Source organism: Papio anubis, chromosome 4 (assembly GCF_008728515.1).
Source record: "Papio anubis isolate 15944 chromosome 4, Panubis1.0, whole genome shotgun sequence".
Lineage (NCBI taxonomy): Eukaryota > Metazoa > Chordata > Mammalia > Primates > Cercopithecidae > Papio > Papio anubis.
Window position 1 is genome coordinate 143801665 of NC_044979.1, and position 22716 is coordinate 143824380.

Genomic DNA, 22716 nt, shown 5'->3' on the forward strand with positions numbered 1-22716 from the left:
AAAGAAAGACAGCAACCCTACCCCGAAGGGCCTGACCCATGACAAATGCCCACAGGTGGGGCTCTGGTGAAGGTCCCATCAAGAATGCTGCAGGTGAGGCCGGGCGCAGTGGCTCACGCCTGTAATCCCAGCACTTTGGGAGGCCGAGGTGGGCAGATCACGAGGTCAGGAGTTTGAGACCAGCCTGGACAACATGGTGAAACCCCATCTCTAGTAAAAACACAAAAAAATTAGCCAGGCGTGGTGGCGCATGCCTGTAATCCCAGCTACTCAGGAGGCTGAGGCAGGAGAATCGCTTGAACCCAGGAGGTGGAGGTTGCAGTGAGCCGACATTATACCACTGCATTCCAGCTGGGTGATAGAGCCAGACTCCATCTCAAAAAATAAAAAAGAATGTTGCGGGTGGTCCCTGTCGCCTCACTTCACAGAGAAGGCTGAGACTCACCCAAGGTCACGTGGCTAGGAGGTGTCAAGTCAGAGATTGTTCCAGGGCAGCTCAGTTGCCCACCACCCTGGGACCCCGATACCAGCTGCCACCTTCCTGAGCATCCCCCAGGAGAATGGGACTGAGGAGGCTCAGGCAGGGAGACTAGGATGTGAGTCTAGGTAGGACTTAGGGCCCACCCAGGGCAGGTCCGGCCACCTGTGCTGGAAGAAGCTCTCGAGGGCCCGGCAGACCCCATAGCGCTCAGGAGGCGTAAGCAGGTGCTCCAGCTGCTGGCTGAAGGTCCTCCCTTGGACCCGGATGCTGGACGGCAGGATCTCCGCCACCCACTGCAGGGAGGTGAGCGCCGACGATGGGTTGGGCGAGTCCAGAGAATCCGAGTCTGTTGGGACCACAAGCGGGAGAGGCACGAGTGACCCAGAGTCCCCAGGCCAGGTGCAGTCTCCCTGGCTTTTGAGGTCAGTAGACCTCCTGAGCTGGGGTGTGGCTGTCCAGTGCCATGCATGGGAAGGCATGCCTGCTGTGCGACACTGGGGCCAAGGATAGAGGGAGTCAGTCCTGGGAAGGGTCCCTAAAACTATACGCTAGGGTTTTTTGTTTGTTTGTTTAGACAGTGTCTCGCTCTGTTGTCCAGGTGGGAGTACAGTGGCGCGATCTTGGCTCACTGCAACCTCCGCCTCCTGGGTTCAGGTGATTCTCTTGCCTCAGCCCCTCAAGTAGCTGGGACTACAGGCGCGTGCCATCATGCCCAGCTAATTTTGTATTTTTAGTAGAGACAGAGTTGCGCCATGTTGCCCAGGCTGGTCTCAAACTCCTGGCCTCAAGCTATCCTCCCACCTTGGCCTCCCAAAGTGCTGGGATTATAGGCATGAGCCACCGTGCCCAGCCTCACCGGGGTTCTACAGCACCACTTAGGGGGCAGCCCTGGGGAGGCAAGCTGAAGGTTTAGGGGAAGAGCTGAGTCCTCTGCACTGTGAATCTCACACATAGCAGCCCAGGCAGTGTCTCTGTGGGCCAAGGAAGCCAAGTGTCCATGGGGGTCTCACCACTGGCAAATGGGACGAGCCCTTCCTCCACCACCAGCGTAGGCATGGCACCACTGCCCTGCAGCATGGACACCACCTTGTCGTGGGAGCAGTTCCTGCCAAGTAGAGATGGCCCAGGAGGGCCTGACTGGGGTGAGCCCTCTCCACGGCCACCAGCCAGACCTCCCTGTCCTGCCCACAGAGGCCACACAGCAAGACCACCTCTGTGTGACTCTGTGTCCCCAGCATGGAGCTGGAATATTTTCTGGTTGGAAGGATGAACTGAGGTCCTGGCTAGAGTTGGAGACTGGCGAGGAGGAGGGTTAGATTCAAGAGTTCCCACTGGAAAAGGGACAGACCTTGGGGACCAGCTGGTGAGAGGAGATTGTGACCATGGCCTGCGTGCCCCAAAAGGCAGGAGTCTTGCAGGGGGTGGGGGCAGTTCATCACCAACCTCTGGTGTCCCCAATAGCCTCTGACCTCATGTCCAGTCCATTGAGGAAGAGGATCCGGTCACCTGACTTGAGGGCAGCATTGTCAGCTGGGCTCCCTGGAAGCAAGAAGAGAGGGTGTGCCGGTCAGCGGCAGGTTACCACTTTGAGAGCAGAATGCTATCCTGTTTTCGGCCGGGCGCGGTGGCTCACGCCTGTAATCCCAGCACTTTGGGAGGCCGAGGTGGGTGGATCACAAGGTCAGGAGATCGAGACCATCCTGGCTAACACGGTGAAACCCTGTCTCTACTAAAAATGCAAAAAATTAGCCGGGCATGGCGGCAGGCGCCTGTAGTCCCAGCTACTTGGGAGGCTGAGGCAGGAGAATGGCGTGAACCCTGGAGAGGAGCTTGCAGTGAGCCGAGATCACGCCACTGTACTCCAGCCTGGGCGACAGAGCGAGACTCCGTCTCAAAAAAAAAAAAAAAAAAAAAAAGAATGCTATCCTGTTTTACAGGCGAGAAATGGAGACTCAGAGACCCATAACTGGCCGGGAATGGTGGCTCACACCTGTAATCCCAGCACTTTGGGAGGCCAAGGCAGGAGGATCACTTAAGGTCAGGAGTTCGAGACCAGCTTGGGCAACATAGTAAGACCCCCGTCTCTACCAAAAAAAAAAAAAAAAGGTAGAAAAGTACAGAGCCCCATAGGCATGGGTGGCAGAGGAGAGTCAAATCAGGTCAGCAGATCCCTGTAACAGACTGCACATCTCCGATCTCAGCTGCTCTAAGGATCTAAGGACCACGGGAGTGATCCCCTAGCGGGGGCACAGCATGAACCCCCAGTGCTGGAGAAGAGCGAGGTCTGGAGAGCAGGACTTAGGCAACACCAGTACTTCTCGAGTTGCTGCTCCATACACTGTTCTTCGCCCCGCATAGAAAGCTCCTGTCAGGGCCGGGCGCCGTGGCTCAAGCCTGTAATCCCAGCACTTTGGGAGGCCGAGACGGGCGGATCACGAGGTCAGGAGATCGAGACCATCCTGGCTAATAACACAGTGAAACCCCGTCTTTACTAAAAAAATACAAAAAACTAGCCGGGCGAGGTGGCGGGCACCTGTAGTCCCAGCTACTTGGGAGGCTGAGGCAGGAGAATAGCGTGAACCCGGGAGGCAGAGCTTGCAGTGAGCTGAGATCCAGCCACTGCACTCCAGCCTGGGCAACAGAGCAAGGCTCCGTCTCAAAAAAAAAAAAAAAAGAAAGCTCCTGTCAGGGTCTGGGATTCCTCTTTGCTTCAGGAGAATTATTTTCTGTACATATATACTTTTTTTTTTTTTTTTTTTTGAGATGGAGTCTCACTCTGTTGCCCAGGCTGGACTGCAGTGGCGCGATCTCCGCTTACTGCAAGCTCCGCCTCCCGGGGGTCAAGCCATTCTCCTGCTTCAGCCTCCCTGAGTAGCTGGGACTACAGGCGCCCGCCACCACGCCCGACTAATTTTTTGTATTTTTAGTAGAGACGAGGTTTCACCGTGTTAGCCAAGATGGTCTTGATCTCCTGACCTCGTGATCTGCCCACCTCGGCCTCCCGAAGTGCTGGGATTACAGGCATGAGCCACCGCATCCAGCCTTCTGTATATATTTTTAAAATTTTAGAGACAGGGTCTTGCTGCAGTGCAGAGGTGTGATCACAGAGCCACTGCAGCCTCAACCTCCTAGGCTCAAGCAATCTTCCCACCTCAGCCTCTGAGTAGCTGGGACCATAGGCACCCACCACCACTCCAGGCTAATTTTTTTTTTTTTTTTTTTTTTGATGGAGTCTGGCTCTATCACCCAGGCTGGAGTGCAATGGCATGATCTCTCGGCTCACTGCAACCTCTGCCTCCTGGGTTCAAGCTATTCTCCCACCTCAGCCTCCTGAATAAGTGAGACTATAGCCACCACGCCTGGCTAGTGTGTGTGTGTGTGTTTAGTAGAGACGAGGTTTCACCATATTGCCTAGGCTGGTCTTAAACTACTGAGCTCAAGTGATTCGCCACCTTGGCCTCCCAAAGTGCTGGGATTACAGGTATAAGCTACCGTGCCCGGCCACCTAATTTTTGTATATTTTGTAGAGACAAAGTTTTACCATGTTGCCCAGGCTCGTCTCAAACTCCTGGCCTCAAATGATCCTCCTGCCTCAGTCTCCCAAAGCGCTGGGATTACAAGCGTGAGCCACCACGCCTCTTTCTGCCTCTTTTATGAGTCATCATTCTAAATGTAATTTGGAAGGTAGGGAAAATATCAATGGCTAAATAAAATATACTCTCACATTGCGAGAAGTTCTACCTGGGGGAGGTGGAAACTGTCCAGAGAAGAGGGGGAACAATTAGAGAAGACTTCCTGGGAGAGGCGAGATGGGAGAAGTCCTTTCCCTGGACTCAAGAGGAGGAGAGAGTGATGGTGGTGGCGAATCCAATCTGGCCTGCCTGGAATGGCGGGATAGCTAGAGAAGTTGCCGCAGGGGATCAAAGAGCACTGGGCCCAGGAGTCAGGAGATCCCAGTTTCTGGTCCTTAATTTACCAGAGCCTCTCCAGGCCTCAGTTTCTCCATCTGTAAAAGCATCCATCTAAACATCCATTTGGCTTCCTATGACAGGAAAAGCATGGGACCACTAGCTTGAAGGTTTGGTTGGGAAGAACAGCAGACCTGGATTTTTTTTTTTTTTTTTCTTTTCTTTTCTTTTCTTTTCTTGAGACAGGGTCTTGCTCTGTCACCCAGGCTGGAATGCAGTGGCACGATCACAGCTCACTGCAGCCTCGAACTTCTGGGCTGGGACTACAGGCATGTGCCTCACTATTGCCCAGACTGGTCTCAAACTCCTGGGCTCAAGTGATCTTCCTGCCTCGGCCTCCCAAAGTGCTGGGACTACAAGTGTGAGCCGCTGCACCTGGCCACACCTGGATTCTAACAAGGCCCTGGGCCAGGTATCTCTGGCTACCCATGTGGGAGAGACTGAGAGATGGGGATGGTGGTGGTGGCATGCTTGGAGCAGCCACATCCACAGAGGAGAGATGAATCACTTCTAGAGGAAATTCTCTAGAGAGTAGCTTTGGACCTTTTGCTTACAATACAGTGTCAACAATTTAGTGATGCCCAAATCGGGGAAGAACCCGAACATGCCACTTATCAGGATTAAGTCTCAGAACAGCCTGAAGCCTGTGAGCATGATGCACTGACACTGAAGTGCTCTTCCAGGGCTGGGACTACAGACCTCAGTTTGCCCATCTGTCAAAGCTTCCATCTAAGCATCCATTTGGCTTCCTATGACAGGAAAGGCATGGGATCAGTTCCGGACTGGGACTACAGGATCAGACAATGCTCAGCTCACAGATCCATACACTGGAGATATGCTGACACGCAGAGTGTGGAAAGAACGCACTGGCATGGCCACCAATGGGGATGTGTAACCAGGAGCATTACACTTAGGTGCCGGGAGGGGACGGATGCAGGACCGAGCAGGTGACCCAGTTCTGAGCAGATGGTTCAGGGAGGGAGAATTCAATTTAGTTCTAGGAGACACCTCTGCCCTACAAACACCTTCCACAATAAATATGAGCACACGCACCCCTGCCCCACTGGAGGGGCAGGAAGAAAGGGATTCTTGCACTGGGGACGTTCTGCCTTCTTCAAGATGCCATGGTTGGGCATGGTGGCTCACGCCTGTAATCCCAACATTTAGGAGGCTGAGGCAGGAGGATCCCTTGAGCCCAGGAGTTCGAGGCTGCAGTGGGCCATGATCATGCCACTGCACTCCAGCCTGGGTAACAGAGAAAGACCTCATCTCTTTTTTTTTCTTTTTTCTTTTTTTTTTTTTTTTTTTTGAGATGGAGTCTTACACTGTCGCCCAGGCTGCAGTGCAGTGGCGCGATCTCCACTCACTGCAAGTTCCGCCTCCTGAGTTCACGCCATTCTCCTGCCTCAGCCTCCCTGAGTAGCTGGAACTACAGGTGCCCGCCACCACACCCGGCTAATATTTTTTCTGTATTTTTGGTAGAGATGGGGTTTCCCCTTGTTAGCGAGGATGGTCTTGATATCCGACCTTGTGATCCGCCCTCCTTGGCCTTCCAAAATGCTGGGATTACAGGCGTGAGCCACCATGCCTGGCCGACCTCATCTCTTTAAAATAAAATAAAATAAAATAGGCCGAGTGTGGTGGCTCAGGCCTGTAATTCCAAAACTTTAGGAGGCCAAGACGAGCGGATCACCTGAGGCCAGGAGTTCAAGATCAGCCTGGCCAACATGGCGAAGCCCCATCTCTACTAAAAATATCAAAAAATTAGCCGGGTGTGGTGGCAGGCACCTGTAATCCCAGCTACTCAGGAGGCTGAGGCAGGAGAATCCCTTGAACCTGGGAGGCAGAGGCTGCAGTGGGCTATCGTGCCATTGCACTCTAGCCTGGGCAACGAGAGCAAAACTCTGCTCAAAAATTTTAATTTAATTTAATTTAAGAAATAGGCTAGGTATGATGGCTCACGCCTATACTCCCAGCACTTTGGGAGGCCAAGGCGGGAGGATTACTTGAGTTTATGAGTTCAAGACCAACCTGGGCAATATGGCAAAACCCCATCTCTATCAGAAATACAAAAAATTAGCTAGGCATGGTGGCATGCACCTGTGGTCCCAGCTACTCTGGAGGCTGAGGTGGGAGGATCACTTGAGCCTGGGAGATGGAGGCTGCAGTGAGCCAAGATTGCACCACTGCACTCCAGCCTGGGTGACAGAGCGACACCCTATCTCATTAAAATAAAATAAAATAAGTAAAATAAAATAAAAAGATGCCATGATTCAGGAACAAGAAGGGGTAGGCGGGGTGGGAGGAGAGCAAAGTCCAGATTGCAGGGGGTGGTGGTAGAGGCCCTGAGGCCCTTTTGGCTCTCTGAGTCTGGCCCGCCAGGCAAGAACCCAGTTCAGCGCGGGCACTCCAAGCAGCTGGTGTTGCTGGGGGCACAGCCTGGGTAGGCACCAGCTCAGTCCTGGCTGCCCCGAAGTCCTGGACAGTGTCCCCCAGCTCTCCCTGTGGCCACAGGAAAGGTCTGGATGCAGAACCTGGTTCTCTTGGCTGGGGGTAATGCTGAATTTAGAGGGGCAGGGGTGGGGTGCCCCAACTCAGGCAGAAGGCTCTGGCCTCAAGCATCTTAGGTAGGAGTGGAATTCAGATCTGCTGGCTCTGGGACACTCTGGGGACACCGTCTACACAAGGATGGTACCTGGCGGGGAGGGATTGCTGAGCAGGAGCCTGCATGGGGTACAATGACCCGGGAGAGCCACCACGGGGTCCTTCACCCCATCCTGGGCCTTAGGGACTCTTAGGGCAACCGGCCCACCCCTCACCAGGCAGGACAGACTCGATCCAGACAGGCCCGTGGCCGCGAAGTGTGAAGCCGAAGCTCTTGTTGCCTTTGTAGACTCGGACAGTCCTGGGAAGAAAAAGAAGGGGCGAGCAGCGTGATGGAGAGGGGGTCCTAGGGCGCAGAGGTTGGAGATGTCCCGTGTCCCTCTCCCCTTAACCTCTCCGGCCCGCTCTGCAACCCAGCTGACGAGCCCCGCCCCTGCGCCCTCTCCCCGGGTCTCGGTCCCGAGCCCACCCGCAGGGAAGCGCCAGCGGCCAGTGCCTGTGAACCCCGCGTACCTGCGCGCGCCCCCGGGGCCGGCGAGGCCGCCCACCAGCAAAGAGGCTCTGCGCGGGGGCGGCTCATCCGGGCGGCGCGGCGCGGCGCTGGCGCGCGTGGATACCAGGAGGCGCTCGGGCCGCTCCTCGCTGCGGCTCCGGCGCAGTCGTTGCGCGCCCTGGGCCCGGCGGGCGCGGCACAGCTTGCCCAGGAGGCCCTGTGACACCACTTCGTCGAAGCGCGCCCGGTGCTTCTTGGGGATGAAGATCCTGCCGGCAAGAACGGCGGAGTCGGGGCGCGTTCCCGGACCCTGGATCTCTGCAAACCGCGGTCCGAAGGCGCGTCCTCGCGGGCGCCGCCCTGGGCTCTCCCGCCTCTTCCCAGGAGCGGCGGAGGGTTGGGGGGATCAGCAGCCGGTGGCAACCCAGTCTCCCCTAGGTGCTCGGATTTGCGCCCCCAGCTAGGACGTGGCGTCCTGCTCGCTCCACCTCGGGAATGGCGCGTTCGGACCGTCCTCCATGACTCTGGCCACTGCAGGGCCTGAGCCCCTCCAAGCTAGTCCACGCACCCGTTCCTCCTCCTGCCTCTGTCCTCCTTCTCTGGCCTCTTCCCTGACTCCCTCTGCACCCACCAGGCCAAGCCCCAAGTCAGGGATCCCCACCACCCACTGTCTCCCACCTGGTCTCTAGGTGGCTCTGCGGGAGGAAACTGGAACCTACGAGCCGCTCACCACGCCTCCAGTCTTCCTGCTTGCTTCTCTGGCCAGTCCTATCTGCAGCTGCCCACTCAGATACCTGCCAAGAACCGCTTCTGCCGCCTTCAGTCCCATCTCTAAGCTCTTGCCCAGGCTCTTGCCCCAGCCTGGTCCACTCCTTTGCTTCCTTAGCTGAATGAGGCTCCATACTCAACACTGGCCTCCTTCCAACTTAATCCTACATGTATGCAGGGAGCCCCTGCTCTCTGTGCCAGCCAGGAACTGGGGTTCAAAGCTGAAGGGACTGTGGCTCCCACTCTCAAAGTAGTTACCTTGGAAGTAAGAGGCAGGGGGAAGGCCCTGGGGTCTCTGCTGTGGGGCTAGAAACTCCCTTTCTTTCTCTGTCTCTCTCTGTTTTTTTCTCTTTTGAGGCAGGGTCTTGCTCTGTCTCCCAGGCTATAGTACAGTGGCACGATCATAGCTCGATCATAGCTCACTGTAACCTGGAACTCCTGGTCTCAAGGGATCCTCCTGCCTCAGCCTCCGTTGTAGCTAGGACTACAGGCACATGCCACCAGGCTAATTTTTTTTTTTTTTTTCAGACAGAGTCTTGCTCTGTCACCCAGGCTGGAGTGCAATGGTGAGATCTCGGCTCACTGGAACCTCCACCTCCCTGGTTCAAGCAATTCTTCCACCTCAGTCTCCCGAGTAGCTGGGATTATGGGTGCACACCACCATGCCCGGCTAATTTTTGTGTTTTCAGTAAAGATGGGGGTTTCACCATGTTGGCCAGGCTGGTCTTGAACTCCTGACCTCAGGTGATCTGCCCGCCTCGGCCTCCCAAAGTCCTGGGATTACAGACGTGAGCCACCATGCCTGGCATTTTTTTCTTTTTAATTTTTTTGTAGAGTTGAGGCTCTGTGTTGCCCAGGCTGGTCTCAAACTCCTGGGATCAAGTGATACTCCCACCTCCGCTTCTCAAAGTGCTGGGATTACAGGGCTGAGCTACAACACCCAGCCTTGGAAGCTTTCTGAGGGTTAGGCCTATAGTTCAATCCTGAGCCACAGTGACTGACCAGGGCTCAGCACACAGGAGAGACTCAGTCAACAGAAGGTCCACCAGCAGCCTAACCCCATCTCTGAGTAATGGCAGCAGTTAACATCCTGATGGACTCTGCGGTCTGTGGCAGAGGATTCTGAGGCACAGAGAGGACTCGTAGCTCTCCATGGTTGCATAGCTGGCATCAGAGCCCAGACTTCAGCACACAGCACTGTGGCAGGACCTCTAATGAGAGCCCCTGAAGGTCTGGTGACCTGTGAGGCCTCCCTGGCTGCATCCCAAGGCTCCATTCCCTCTTCCTTGTACCAGGTGCCAGGGCCAAGGGCAAGATGAGGGGGAGAAGGGAGAAGGGATCAATGGCCTTGCTGCTGAAATACAAACCCCATCTGCGGTGTCCAGCGGCCCTCACACTTCCCTCCACCTCTGTGGGTAGGAGTAATTAGGCCAGCCAGGCAAAAGAAGTTGTCTGGTGGGAGGAAGTGGGTGTGGATTCTCAGGGAGGAGGCTCTGTCCCTGCAGTGAGCTCTGCTCCAGGTCTGGATAGTCCCGGGGATAATCAGGAGCCAGGATGAATGTCCTGATCACTTCTGCCCGGTGCCCGTTCCCATCCACCTGCAATGTTTCCTGCAAATCCGGAAACTCAGCCTCACCCCCCAGATGGTCACTTAAGGTCTCCGGAACCTGACCCCTCCATCTGCCTGGCCTGGACATTCCCTAGCGCCTCCCAGACCTCAAGTCTCACGTCCAGGCAAAGGAGAAAAGAAACACACCTGAGACTGTCCATCACATTACGGCTCCAGCCACAGACTCTGAAAACATCACCCCATGCACCCGACTCCTGAGTCCAACCTGGGCAGGAGTCAAGAGGACATCACAGCTCTACCTTCCAGCAGCAACTAGAAAAGGCCCTGCTGTCCGGGCGCGGTGGCTCAAGCCTGTAATCCTAGCACTTTGGGAGGCCGAGGCGGGCAGATTACCTGAGGTCAGGAGTTCGAGACCAGCCTGGCCAATGTCATGAAATCCTGTCTCTACTAAAAATACAAAACTTAGCCGGGCATGGTGGCGCACTCCTGTAATCCCAGCTACTCAGGAGGCTGAGGCACAAGAATTGCTTGAACCCGGGGGACAGAGGTTGCAGTGAGCCCAGATTGCACCACTGCACTCCAGCCTGGGCAACAGAGTGAGACTCCATCTCAAAAAAAAAAGGAAAAGGCCCTGTCCCCCAGGTGGGAACCTGGCTTTCACGAACTGCACAGATGGAAGAAGGCCGGGCGGCCCTTTCCTTACTTGGTGTTTTTGGGGCTGAGACAGAGGCCAAGGCTGCCTGGTGAGCCAGACATCCAACCTGGCTCCTGCTGGTCCTCCATGCAGCTCAGTCTGGCCCAGAGTCCCCAGCCCTGGGTCTGCCCTAAATCAACTGACCCAGCAGAGCCAGGAGCAGGGGGGCCACGGCGAATATTGCCACCAGTCACTACCCCTCTGACTGGCAGTCCAGCAATCACTGTCCCTGCTATGCCAACAGGCCTCTCTCAGGCCACAGGACTCTTCCTGGGGGTCACACAATGACCTTGCACCCCAGGTCAGTTCTGTTCTCTCTGCCAGAGTCAGGTCTAAATCCAACTCCAAGTTCCTACTCCGCCCCCTTGTAGGGTCCTCTCTCTCCATTTCCTGTCCCCTTCCCACCCAGCTTTCTCTCTCTCTCTTTTTTTTTTTTTTTTTTGAGATGGAGTCTCGGAGTCTCACTCTGTTGCCCAGGCTGGAGTGCAGTGGTGTGATCTCCGCTCACTGCAAGCTCCACCTCCCAGATTCACGCCATTCTCCTGCCTCAGCCTCCCAAGTAGCTGGGACTACAGGCGCGTGCCTCCACACCCGGCTAATTTTTTGTATTTTTAGAAGAGACGGGGTTTCACTGTTTTAGCCAGGATGGTCTCGATCTCCTGACCTCGTGATCCACCCGCCTCAGCCTCTCAAAGTGCTGGGATTACAGGCGTGAGCCACTGCGCCTGGCCTTTTTGTTGTTGTTGTTTGAGAGAGACTCTCTGTCACCCAGGATGGAGTACAGTGGTACAATCTTGGCTCACTGCAACCTCCGCCTCCCAGGTTCAAGTGATTCTTCTGCCTCAGCCTCTTGAGTATCTGGGGCTACAGGCATGCACCACCACACCCGGCTGTTTTTTGTATTTTTAGTAGAGAAGGGGTTTCACCATGTTGGTCAGGCTGGTCTCGAACTCCTGACCTCAAAAGATCCGCCCCCCCCACCCTCGGTCTCCCAAAGTGCTGGGATTACAGGCGTGAGCCACCGCGCCTGGCCGTCTCACCCAGCTTTCTCTATCTCACCTTTGATTATTAGCCAGCGAAATGATGGCAAGGGGACAAGGGTGCCCTGGTTACCTATAGGGAGCACGGCAGTGGGGAGGTCGTGCCCCCCAAACTCAGGATGAGATGACCCCGATTTTCACAAGAGCACCCAACCTCAGTCTCGGCCCTCTGTCCTGTCCCCTCGACCAGCCCAGTTGTAGGAAGGAAAGTGGTCTTTCAATCCCAGCCTTTTGTCCCAACACCGACTCTTTAGGGCTGCGCACGGGTTCTGAGCGCCCAACGCTTAGACCTCGCCGCCCCTGTACCCACCCAGTTTATTTCCAAACTCCCTGGGCCTCGGGCTCCGCCCAGGCTCGGAGGGTGCCCACCCAGGGCAGGGAAGCCCCTCCACACTCCAGCCCCACCCCCTTTCAAACCAGCCCGAAGCGGATCCGTGGCGCACTGGGCGCACGGTTCCCGGAGGCGCCGGACGCGATGGGGCAATCTACCGAAAGTGCCGAGAGAAGCCCTGGTCCTTCCCCATCTGGAGCCGGGGATCGCGGCGCGGCAGGTGCCGAAGGGCAGGGGGTAGCCGAGCCCGGGAGTGGAGCGAGCGCGCCGCGACTCCACGCACCTCTGCCCGGCGAGCGCTCACGGCCCCTCCCGAGCGGTACCGGCCCGCAGCCCCGCCCCGCCCCATCTTGGTGGCCCCGCCCCCTCCCGGTGGCCCCGCCTCTCCCCTGCTGGGACCCTTTGGTCGTTCTGGGGTGCAGCGGAAACTGGGGGCGGTTTGAAGCCGCCACGCTCACTCCCCTTGGCTCTCTCCATTATTCCCTCCCCAGGATCCTCGCCTGCGTTCTCTCCAGCCACTGCGCCCCGAAACCCCCACAGTGGCGAGTCCCTGCAGTTTAGAGGAAGCCCCGACGGCATTTGGTAGAGCATGCAGTGTTTTCCGGAGGGAATGGCCTTTGCGCTGGACTCCAGGGCTCAGCAGCAGTCGCCCAGCTAGAAGAAGCCCTCTCTATCTTCTCCGGGGCCGGGGAGGGACCCACCTCAGCCTCCGGAGTAGCTAGGACTACAGGCATGTACCACCATGTCTGGCTAATTCTCGGCTGTGACCGAGAAGAGGCTGGATAGGGAGACTTTGAACGCCGTGGTCAGCAGCTGAGACCCCACTCTGGGAACAGGAGGGAGCCGTGGGCGGGTTTCAGGGTTCAAGGAGAGGTGGAAGGAATCCAAATGTTTTGGCACACCAGGAGAGGGGTGATGCTGGGAGGTGACCCAGAGCGGGGTGTTGGGGTGGGACAAGAAGCTGGATTCCAAAACACAGAGGAGGTGGAGTGTCTGAGGCCCGAGGAGTGCGAGTGAGGACAGGGCGCCCAGGCTGTGACAATCCCCAGGTGAGTGGGGAGGGATCGAGTAGAGGGCCTCCCTGAGCTGCGCATCCTGCCCTGCCAAGAGAGGAGGGGAGGAACGTTAAAGGGGAGGAGAGGAAGGCGACAGGAAAGGAGGTCTGGACTCTTCCCTGGGGGCTCTGGGCCTGCCATCCCCTGAACGGCAGCAGGAGGGGACCCCAGCATGCCTGCTTGTGTTGTCATGTCTCAAGGAGTCCCCACTGCCACTGGAGAGGCGCAGAATCAGGCCTGATGAACAAATGATAGAGTTGGGGTAACCAGTTCAAGGCACATCCTGGGGAGGGGCTCTTCAGGGGCACCCCCAACCAGGAACATCAGCATGAGGCCCTCGCCAAAGACAGGCTGGAACAGCAGAGGTGGGATGCCCCGGGCCTTTCCCTCTGTCTCAGAGGGACAGCTTCCATGGGGCAGCCCGTGGGTACCTGTGGGTCCGATCATCGGTCTTTAGTACTGCCCCCACACTTTTCTCCAACCCACCACAGCCCCCCATTCTTGGCCCCAGCAGGACCAACACCTTGAAGTAACCTCCCGTGGCTGTACTTCTTCCTGGAAGCAGCCAGAAACAAGAGCCAGTGCCCACTCATGCCGTGCCCTTTCCAAGCCCTGTCCTCAGTTCTGCGAGGGAGAGAAGCAGCTGACAAGCCTCCAAGCCAGCACAGCTCCCTGACGTCTGTGGGGCTCCAGCCATCCCATTATGATTGGAGCCATTCCTGGTTGTATTGTGCCAGCTGCAGTGGCCCAGAATCCAGAACCAGGCATGGCCAAAGGCTCTGAAAACCGTCCACCGTGCTGTGGGCACAGGAGATGCAACCCGGGAGCAGATGCCCAGGGTCGAATCCAGGCACACTACCTCAGGGCCAGGTCTCCGTGGGCACCATGGGGCCAGCTGCTCATGCCTGTGGCCAGGTGACCCAGGGCAGCATGAGGTGGTCACCCAGTCACCAAGTGATCACCAGGGGACAGGCAACAGCCGGACTTCCCTGAAGTGTCTACTCCAGCAGAAGGCACTGCCTAAGATTCCTCCAGAGCTGTACTTCTCAACCAGTCGTGATTTTGTCCACCCAGGGGGTATTTGGCAGTCACTTGGCATTTTGTTTGTTACAAAATGACAACTGACAGGGGGTTGTGCTACTGGCTTCTAGAGGGTAGAGGCCTGGGATGCTGGTAAACATCCTATAATGTGCAGGACAGCCCCTGACAACAGAGAAATATCAGCTCCCAAATGTCAGCAGTGCCCTACTTGAGACACCTGCTGTTGGGGAAAAAAGAGCTTCCCTAAGAGAAGCCAATACTAATTGAGCACATATTTTATGCCTGGTGCTTCCATCTACACGTCTTATAGAATTCCCCCAATATCTCTCTTATTTATTTATTTATTTATGTATTTATTTTTTTGAGACGGAGTCTTGCTCTGTCGCCCAGGCTGGAGTGCAGTGGCCGGATCTCAGCTCACTGCAAGCTCCGCCTCCCGGGTTTACGCCATTCTCCTGACTCAGCCTCCTGGGACTACAGGCGCCCGCCACCTTGCCCGGCTAGTTGTTTTTTTTTTTTTTTGTATTTTTTAGTAGAGACGGGGTTTCACTGGGTTAGCCAGGATGGTCTCGATCTCCTGACCTCGTGATCTGCCCGTCTCGGCCTCCCAAAGGGCTGGGATTACAGGCTTGAGCCACCGCGCCCGGCCTCTCTTATTTATTTTTAGAGACAGAGTCTTGCTCTGTCACCCAGGCTGGAGTGCAGTGGCATGATCATGAATGACTGCAGCCTCAAATTCCTGGGCTCAAGTGATCCTCCCACCTCAGCCTCCCAAGTAGTTAGGACTACAGGCACGTACCACCATGCCTGGCTAATTTTTAAATTTTTTTTTGTAGAGATAGGGTCTCGCTCTGTTGCGCAGCCTGGTCTTCAACTGCTGGCCTTAAGCAATCCTTCCGCTTCAGCCTCCAAAATTGCGGGGATTACAGGCAGGCACCACTGCTCCCAGCTCATTTTTAAACTTTTTTTTTTTAAGAGATGGGGTCTTGCTATGTTGTCTAGACTGGCCTTAAGCTCCTGGGCTCCGGTGATCCTCCTACCTCAGCCTCCCAAAATGCTGGGATTACAGGTGTGAACCACCAAACCCAGCTAAATTTTTTATTTGTATTTTTTGTAGAGATAGGGTTTCACTATGCTGCCCAGACTGGTCTTGAACTCTGGCCTTAAGCAACCTTCCTGCCTCAGCCTCCCAAAATGCTGGGCTTACAGGCATGAACCACTGCGCCCAGCCCCAATAACTCTATATTATGGTGTTTATGACACTTGGCAGTGAAGCAGAAGAGGGTGACGGGGTGCAGATGGTCCCTCACATGCCACCCTTAGATTTTCAACTCACCTCTTTCCTGCTTTCAGTTGGCTGAGTTCATTTACATGGTTTCCTACCAAGAACCCTGCTGGGAACACCCAGAAACTACCAACCCCATTTTACAGACAAACTGTGGATGTCAGTGAACCTGCTTGAGGTTGCACTGCCAGTGAGTGAACCTGTATTCAAGCCGGGTCTGTCCGGATTCCGAATCCCAGCTTCTACCATGACCTGCCCCCGACCTGACACCCCTGTTCCCCCCACCCCACCACCCATATTTCCTGAAACACTAGTGGACTGCAAAGCTGACTCTGCTTTCCTGTTCCCTCCTGGCCACGTCACGATTTCCAAACTGCCTGGCCTGTCCTAATTAGAAAGCCATTTTCTCACTTCATCAGATCGGGATCCCTTTGGGGACAGACCCAAATTAGCCTCCCAGTCGCAGGATTAACTGTTGTGGTGAAGGAAGAGGAAACCTCCTGCTTACATGGTGACCACAGACCCATCTCACCCTTTACAGCAGCAGTGCTGTCCAAGGGAATGTCTTGTGATGATGGACAAGGTCTACATCCGCCTGGTCCTGTACAGTAGCCGCTAGCCATATGTCACTGTCACTGTTGTGTGCTTGGAATGTGGCTAGTGAGACTGAGAAGCTGAACTTTATATTTTATCAAATATTAATTACATTTAACGTGTTTTTTTTTTTTTTGGAACAGAGTCTGGCTCTATCACCCAGGCTGGAGGCTGGAGTGCAGTGGCTTGATCTCAGCTCACTGCAACCTCCACCTCCCGGGTTCAAGCGATTCTCCTGCTTCAGCCTCCCAAGTAGCTGGGATTACAGGCACCTGCCATCATGCCCAGCAAATTTTTTTTTTTTCTGTCGCCCAGGCTGGAGTGCAGTGGCCAGATCTCAGCTCACTGCAAGCTCCGCCTCCCGGGTTTAGGCCATTCTCCTGCCCCAGCCTCCCCAGTAGCTGGGACTACAGGCGCCCGCCACCTCGCCCGGATAGTTTTTTTTTGTATTTTTTAGCAGAGACGGGGTTTCACCATGTTAGCCAGGATGGTCTCGATCTCTTGAGCTTGTGATCTGCCCATCTCGGCCTCCCAAAGTGCTGGGATTACAGGCTTGAGCCACCGCGCCCGGCCCTTTTTTAGGTTATTTGTTATTTGAGACAGAGTTTCACTCCTGTTGCCCAGGCTGGAGTGCAATGGTGTGATCTTGGCTCACTGCAATCTCCGCCTCCCATGTTCAAGCAATTCTCCTGCCTCAGCCTCCCGAGTAGCTGGGATTACAGGCATGTGCCACCACACCCAGCTAATTTTGTATTTTCAGTAGAGACGGGATTTCTCCATGTTGGTCAGGCTGGTCTCAAACTCCCAACCTTAGGTGATCTGCCCGCCTCAGCCTCCCAAATTGCTGGGATTACAGGTGTGAGCCACCGCGCCGGGCCCTGCCCAGCTAATTGTTGTATTTTTAGTAGAGACGGGGTTTCACTATGTTGGCCAGGCTGGTCTCAAATTCCTGACCTCAGGTGATCCACCCGCCTCGGCCTCCTAAAGTGCTGGAATTACAGGCATAAGCCACCATGCCCAGCCACATTTAACTTTAAATAACCATATGTGGCTAGTGGCTAGTGTGCCAGATGGCCCAGCTTCATGGTGTCACTGGTCCCTTCTACTTCTCCCTAAGCCTTCCATGTTGGCCACTGGGATCACCCTTTAGTGAGGCCACACCTCTCTGATTTGGGTGGGTCCTGGCCTCCTTGCAGAGCTTTGACACATACACATGTGTATATTTTTTTGCCTACCACCCTTTGGCTATTCAACCTCTCACTTAAATCTTACCTCTTGGTGGGGCACAGTGGCTCACACCTGTAATCCCAGAACTTTGGGAGGCTGAGATGGGAGGATCTCTTGAGGCCAGGCCAGCCTGGGCAAGATAGTGAGACCCTGTCTCTATTTATAAATTCTTAAAAAAATTAAACCTTGTCTCTCCTCAGTGTGGGGTCCTAGGGCCCAAGTGGTGGCTCTCTGTGGTCCCCTCTACTCCCTGTTGGTTGGTTCACAGCTGGGGACTGTTGGATGCCATAGGCCAGGGTGGCACTGCCCTCTGCTCTGTGGCTAGCACCTGGCCTATCTGAACTCTCCTTGGGGACCGTCCTCCCACATCCACAGGAGGCACCACCAGACTCCACCAGTCACTAAGCCACAGCACCGCCACCTCCTGCTGCCTCCTCCAAGAAGCCTGCCCTGGTTGCTCTGTGCTGAGTTAGCCATCAACTGGCACCCAACCGTGGGAATCACAGCTGCGTCTGTGGCTCCTTCATGCCCCCTCTGACCTCTCTCCAGATGGGGCTGCCCAGAGATTGCTGCCACCCTAGAGGCCAGCACACTGTGGGGCCATGGGTGACAGGCCAGCCCTGGGGAGGGGGTTGTTGGGAAGTGGGGGTTTGAAGAGGTGGAGGGTGGCTGAAGCCCTACTGCCAGGGTAATATTCTCCTTGCAAAGCCCAGCTGGGCGCCGCCCCTTCCTCCAGCAGCCTCCCCACTTCTCCTGGCGCTTACAGCAGAGGCTGCCGTTTCAGGCTGCGGGGACCGGGCATCCCCAGGTGTCCAGGGCTCCCGCTGTCCGGGCTCTAAATCGAGCGCACCCAAGGGTGTTCCCCCTCCCGCGCCCTGCCCGACCTGCTGCCGCGGCTGCCGGCGGCTTGGGGACCAGCAGCGGCTGGGAAAGGCGGGCTTGGGGATGTCCCGGGGGGCAGGCGGGCTGGCCCGGGAGAGGGGCAGGAACAGACGCCGGCAGCGCTCTGGGGAGAGGAGGAGAACCGAGAGGCCCTCCAGCCGAGCCCGGCTGCCAGCAGCCTGGAGACAAGCGAGCCAACTTCCTGGGGGACAGCTGGGCCGCCTGCGCCCCGCTGGCCCATCCCTGGTGGGGAGGGGCGGGACGGGGGGCTGCCTGTCAATCAGCTCCCCAGGAAGCGCTCAGAGCCAGCGCATCATCTCCGCGGCAAATTCGGCTCTAGAAATAACTTTTTTCTTTTTTTCCCCTCTTATGATTCTCCTAGCAAGGGGCTCACCCCTTACTCACCCCAGGCAGCTCATGGTGGCCTCTTTCGGTGGTGGTCGCCTATGCTCCGCTGCAGAACAGAGAGCTGCGTCGGGGCTGGGGTGGGGTGGGGGGCGGGGAGGGTGGCCAGCCCAGTCCCTGACATTGGCCAGGCCCAGAGGGAGGGGCAGGCTGCGGGGTGAATGGCAGCAAGGGGAGGGGGCGGGCTGAGTCCGGGAAGGGGGAGGGGAGGGATGGGGGAGCAGTCGCAGGCCCGGGAGGCTGGGTGAGGAGGGAACCCCGGCGGGATCCAGGGAGGGAGAACAGCAGTCCAGCCTAGAGGGGGCTTGGTCCAAGCTGGGCAGGCAGCGAGGGCCTCCAAGGATGGAGGTGGAGTCAGGAGATTCCTGGGTCCCTCCAGGTGAGGACCTACCAGGATTTTTTTTCTTCTGACAAATAAACTTAGAGCAGGCCAGGCGCAGTGGTTCAGGTCTGCAATCCCAGCACTTTTGGTGGCTGAGGCGGGCGGATCATTTGAGGTCAGGAGTTCGAGACCAGCTTGGCAAACATGGTGAGACCCCATCTTTCTTTCTTTTTTTTTTTTTTTGAGATGGAGTCTCACTCTGTCGACCGGGCTGGAGTGCAGTGGTGCAATCTCAGCTCGCTGCAACCTCTGCCTCCCAGGTTCGAGCGATTCCTCTGCCTCAGCCTCCCGAGTAGCTAGGATTACAGGCGCCTGCCACCACACCCTGCTAATTTTTTGTATTTTTAGTAGAGACGGGGTTTCACTATGTTGGCCAGGCTAGTCTCGAACTCTTGATCTCATGCTCTGCCCTCCTCAGACTCCCAAAGTGCTAGGATTACAGGCGTGAGCCATCATGCCCGGCGGAGACCCCATCTTTACTAAAAATACAAAAATTAGCCAAGCGTGGTGGCGTGGTGGTGCCCAGCTACTTGGGAGGCTGAGGCAGGAGAATCGCTTGAACCCAGGAGGCAGACTTTGCAGTGAGCTGAGATAATGCCACTGCACACCAGCCTGGGTGACAGAGCGAGACTCCGATTCAAAAAAGCTTAGAGTAAAACAGAGCGGAAGAGCAGAAAGTGCACCGCTGACCCTGCCCCCGGTCCTGTGACTGCTCCCAATTTGCTGTGTGGCTGTCTCTGGGAAATGGGGTTAATAACAGCTCTTGGGTGACTTAGTGAAAGAGTGTTCCTTTAGGGTCTGCTGAGGTCCTTGGCACACATTCATCATCATCATCAAAAGGCATCAAAGGGCCGGGCACCTGACTCATGCCTGTAACGCCAGCACTTTGGGAGGCCGTGGTGGGCGATTGACTGAGCTCAGGAGTTTGAGGCCAGCCTGGACAACATGGTGAAACCTCATCTCTAAAAAAATACAAAAATTAACTGGGCATGGTGGTGCACACCTGAAGTCCCAACTACTCAGGAGGCTGTGGCAGGAGGATCACTTGAGCCCAGGAGTTGGAGGCTACCGTGAGCCAAGATCATGGCACTGCCCTTCTGCCTGGGCAACATAGCGAGATCCTGTCTCAAAACAAAACAAAACAAAACAAGAAGAGTAATCAGGCTGGGTACGGTGGCTCACGCCTGTAATCCACACACTTTGGGAGGCCGAGGTGGGTGGATCACTTGAGGTCAGGAGTTCGAGACCAGCCTGGCCAACATGGTGACACCCCATCTTTACTAAAAATACAAAAATTAGCTGGGTGTGGTGGCGCCTGTAATCTCAGCTACTCACGAGGTTGAGGCAGGAGAATTACTTGAACCCAGGAGACGGAGGTTGCAGTGAGCCGAGATCACGCCACTGCACTCCAGCCTGGGCGACAGAGTGAGACTCTGTCTCAAAAGAAAGGAAGATGAAAGAGGGAAGGAGGGAAGGGAAGGGAAAGGGAAGGGAAAGGGAAGGGAAAGGGAAGGGAAAGGAAGGGAAAGGAAGGGAAAGAAAGGGAAAGAAAGAAAGCCAGGTGCGGTGACTCACGCCTGTAATCCCAGCACTCTGGGAGGCCGAGGCAGGTCGATCACCAGGTCAGGAGATCGAGACCATCCTGGCTAACACGGTGAAACTCCGTCTCTACTAAAAATACAAAAAAAATTAGCGGGGCGTGGTGGCAGGCGCCTGTGTCCCAGCTACTCGGGAGGCTGAGGCAGGAGAATCGTGTGAACCCGGGAGGCGGAGCTTGCAGTGAGGCGAGATCTCGCCACTGCACTCCAGACTGGACGACAGAGTGAGACTCTGTCTCAAAAAAAATAAAAAGAAGGAAACGAAGAAAGAAAGCAACAGAGAGAAGAAAGGAAAGAAAGGAAATCAAAGGGCCAAGAGCAGACACGGTTTGTAGAGTGGCTTTGGTGGGGGGTACTGGAGCCCCACATGGCACAGTCCTGGGGTTCCCTGCCCTCACATTGTGCCATTATCCTGTCTCAAGAAATAATTGGAAGTGTCTGGTATCCTGTTGGAGAGTTTTACAATCTAGGTTTTAGGGTGGAGCAGGACAGACTGTGATCTTTTTTTTTTTTTTTTTTGAGACAGTGTCTTGCTCTGTCACCCAGGCTGGAGTGCAGAGGCGCAATCATAGCTCACTGCAGCCCCACCCTCCTGGATTCAAGAAATCCTCCAGCCTTAGCCTCCCAAGTAGCTGGGACTACAAGCATGTGCCACCACGCCCAGTTAATTTTTATTTCTTATAGACATGGGGTCTTTCTATGTTGGGCGGGCTGGTCTCCAACCCCTGGCCTCAAGTGGTTCTCCCAGCTCAGCCTCCCAAAGCACATGGATTACAGGCAGGAGTCACCGTGCCTGGCCAAGATGGTGACTTTAGATCAGAAGGTGGATCCTTTCTGAGGTCTGTCCCAGCCCTTCTCTCATCACTCAAAGTGGTACCCTGGCATCTGGCAGAGCCAACAGCTGCCTTCTCAGGGTCATTGGCCTACCCTTGTTTGGGGGTTGCAGGTATGTTGCCATGCAGTTCGAGAACAGGCTACCATCTACCATCTCCCACCTGGGCTGGAAGGGGTGCTTGGGTTGGCTGTGGGGGAATGACGGCCCTAATTGAGACCCACCCTGCCTGTCTATCCTGCCCCCTGCCTGCAGTACCTGAGGTTGTCCAGGAGTGGCCCGCAGGCCTCTCGGGGCAGCGCCAGGGTAAGAGCCCACACCAGGTCATCCACCCGCTGCTCAGCTGCAAACTGCTTCAGCGCGGCAAACACCTGCTCCTTGGCAGTCGGCTGGTCCTCCAAGATTTCATCCACCTGCAAGGAGGGGTCCTGTGAATGACCAAAAGGGATCCAGAGTGGAACCCTGGAGAACTGCTCTCCTCTTTCCTTTCCTCCCTCAGTTTACCTCCACGGGATGGCTGACATGGGCATACCACCTGAGTGCTATGCCCACATCATGCCACTTCTTTTTTTTTCTTTTTTTTTCTTTTTTTGAGACAGAGTCTCACTCTGTCCAGGCTGGAGTGCAGTGGTGCAATCTTGGCTCACTGCAACCTCCGCCTCCTGGGTTCAAGTGATTCTCCTGCCTCAGCCTCCTGAGTAGCTGGGATAATAGGCATGCACCACCATGCCCAGCTAATTTTGTAATTTTAGTAGAGACAGGATTTCTCCATGTTGGTCATGCTGGTCTCAAACTCCTGAACTCATGGGGTTACACCAGCCTTGGCCTCCCAAAGTGCTGGGATTACAGATGTGAGCCACCACAGCCAGCAATATCATGCCATTTCTAACCTCATATACTCATATCTGCCCTGCGAAGTGGGCCTGGTCACATGGTTAGTATCTTCATTTTATTTATTTAATTTTTTATGTATATTTATTTATTCATTCATTCATTTTTGTGACAGAGTCTCACCCTGTCACCCAGGCTGGGGTGCAATGGCTCAATCTCCGCCCACTGCAACCTCTGCCTCCCAAATTCAAGAGATTCTCCTGCCTTAGCCTCTAAAGTAGCTGGGATTACAGGTGCCTGCAACCACACCTGGCTAATTTTTTGTATTTAGTAGAGACGGGGTTTTACCATGTTGGCCAGGCTGGTCTCAAACTCCTGACCTCAGGTGACCTACCCACCTTGGACTCCCAAAGTGCTGGGATTACACGTGTCAACCACCGCACCCAGCCAATCTATTTTAGTTTAATTTTTTGTAGGCATCATCTCACTCTGTTGTCTAGGCTGGAGTGCAGTGGTGTGATTATAACTTACTGCAGCTTCGACCTCCTGGGCTCAAGTGATCCTCCCTCCTTAGCCTCCCGAATAGCTGGGACCACAAGTGTGTGCCTACATGCTTGGCTACTTTGTTTTTTTAT

The 22716-nt window shown here is 55.5% G+C and overlaps 1 protein-coding gene across 1 annotated transcript in view; it reads right to left on the reverse strand.

Annotated features, from left to right (window-relative positions):
- The window catches only part of GRID2IP (Grid2 interacting protein), a 58114-nt gene that overhangs the window by 24564 nt on the left and 10834 nt on the right, over positions 1-22716 (reverse strand). Inside the window, exons 2-7 of the mRNA XM_031665621.1 lie at positions 21509-21663; positions 7567-7815; positions 7269-7354; positions 1951-2020; positions 1492-1586; positions 644-827 (exon numbers count right to left, since the gene is read on the reverse strand). Coding sequence (XP_031521481.1) covers positions 644-827; positions 1492-1586; positions 1951-2020; positions 7269-7354; positions 7567-7815; positions 21509-21663 — 839 coding nt within the window. The remainder of the gene's footprint in view (positions 1-643; positions 828-1491; positions 1587-1950; positions 2021-7268; positions 7355-7566; positions 7816-21508; positions 21664-22716) is intronic.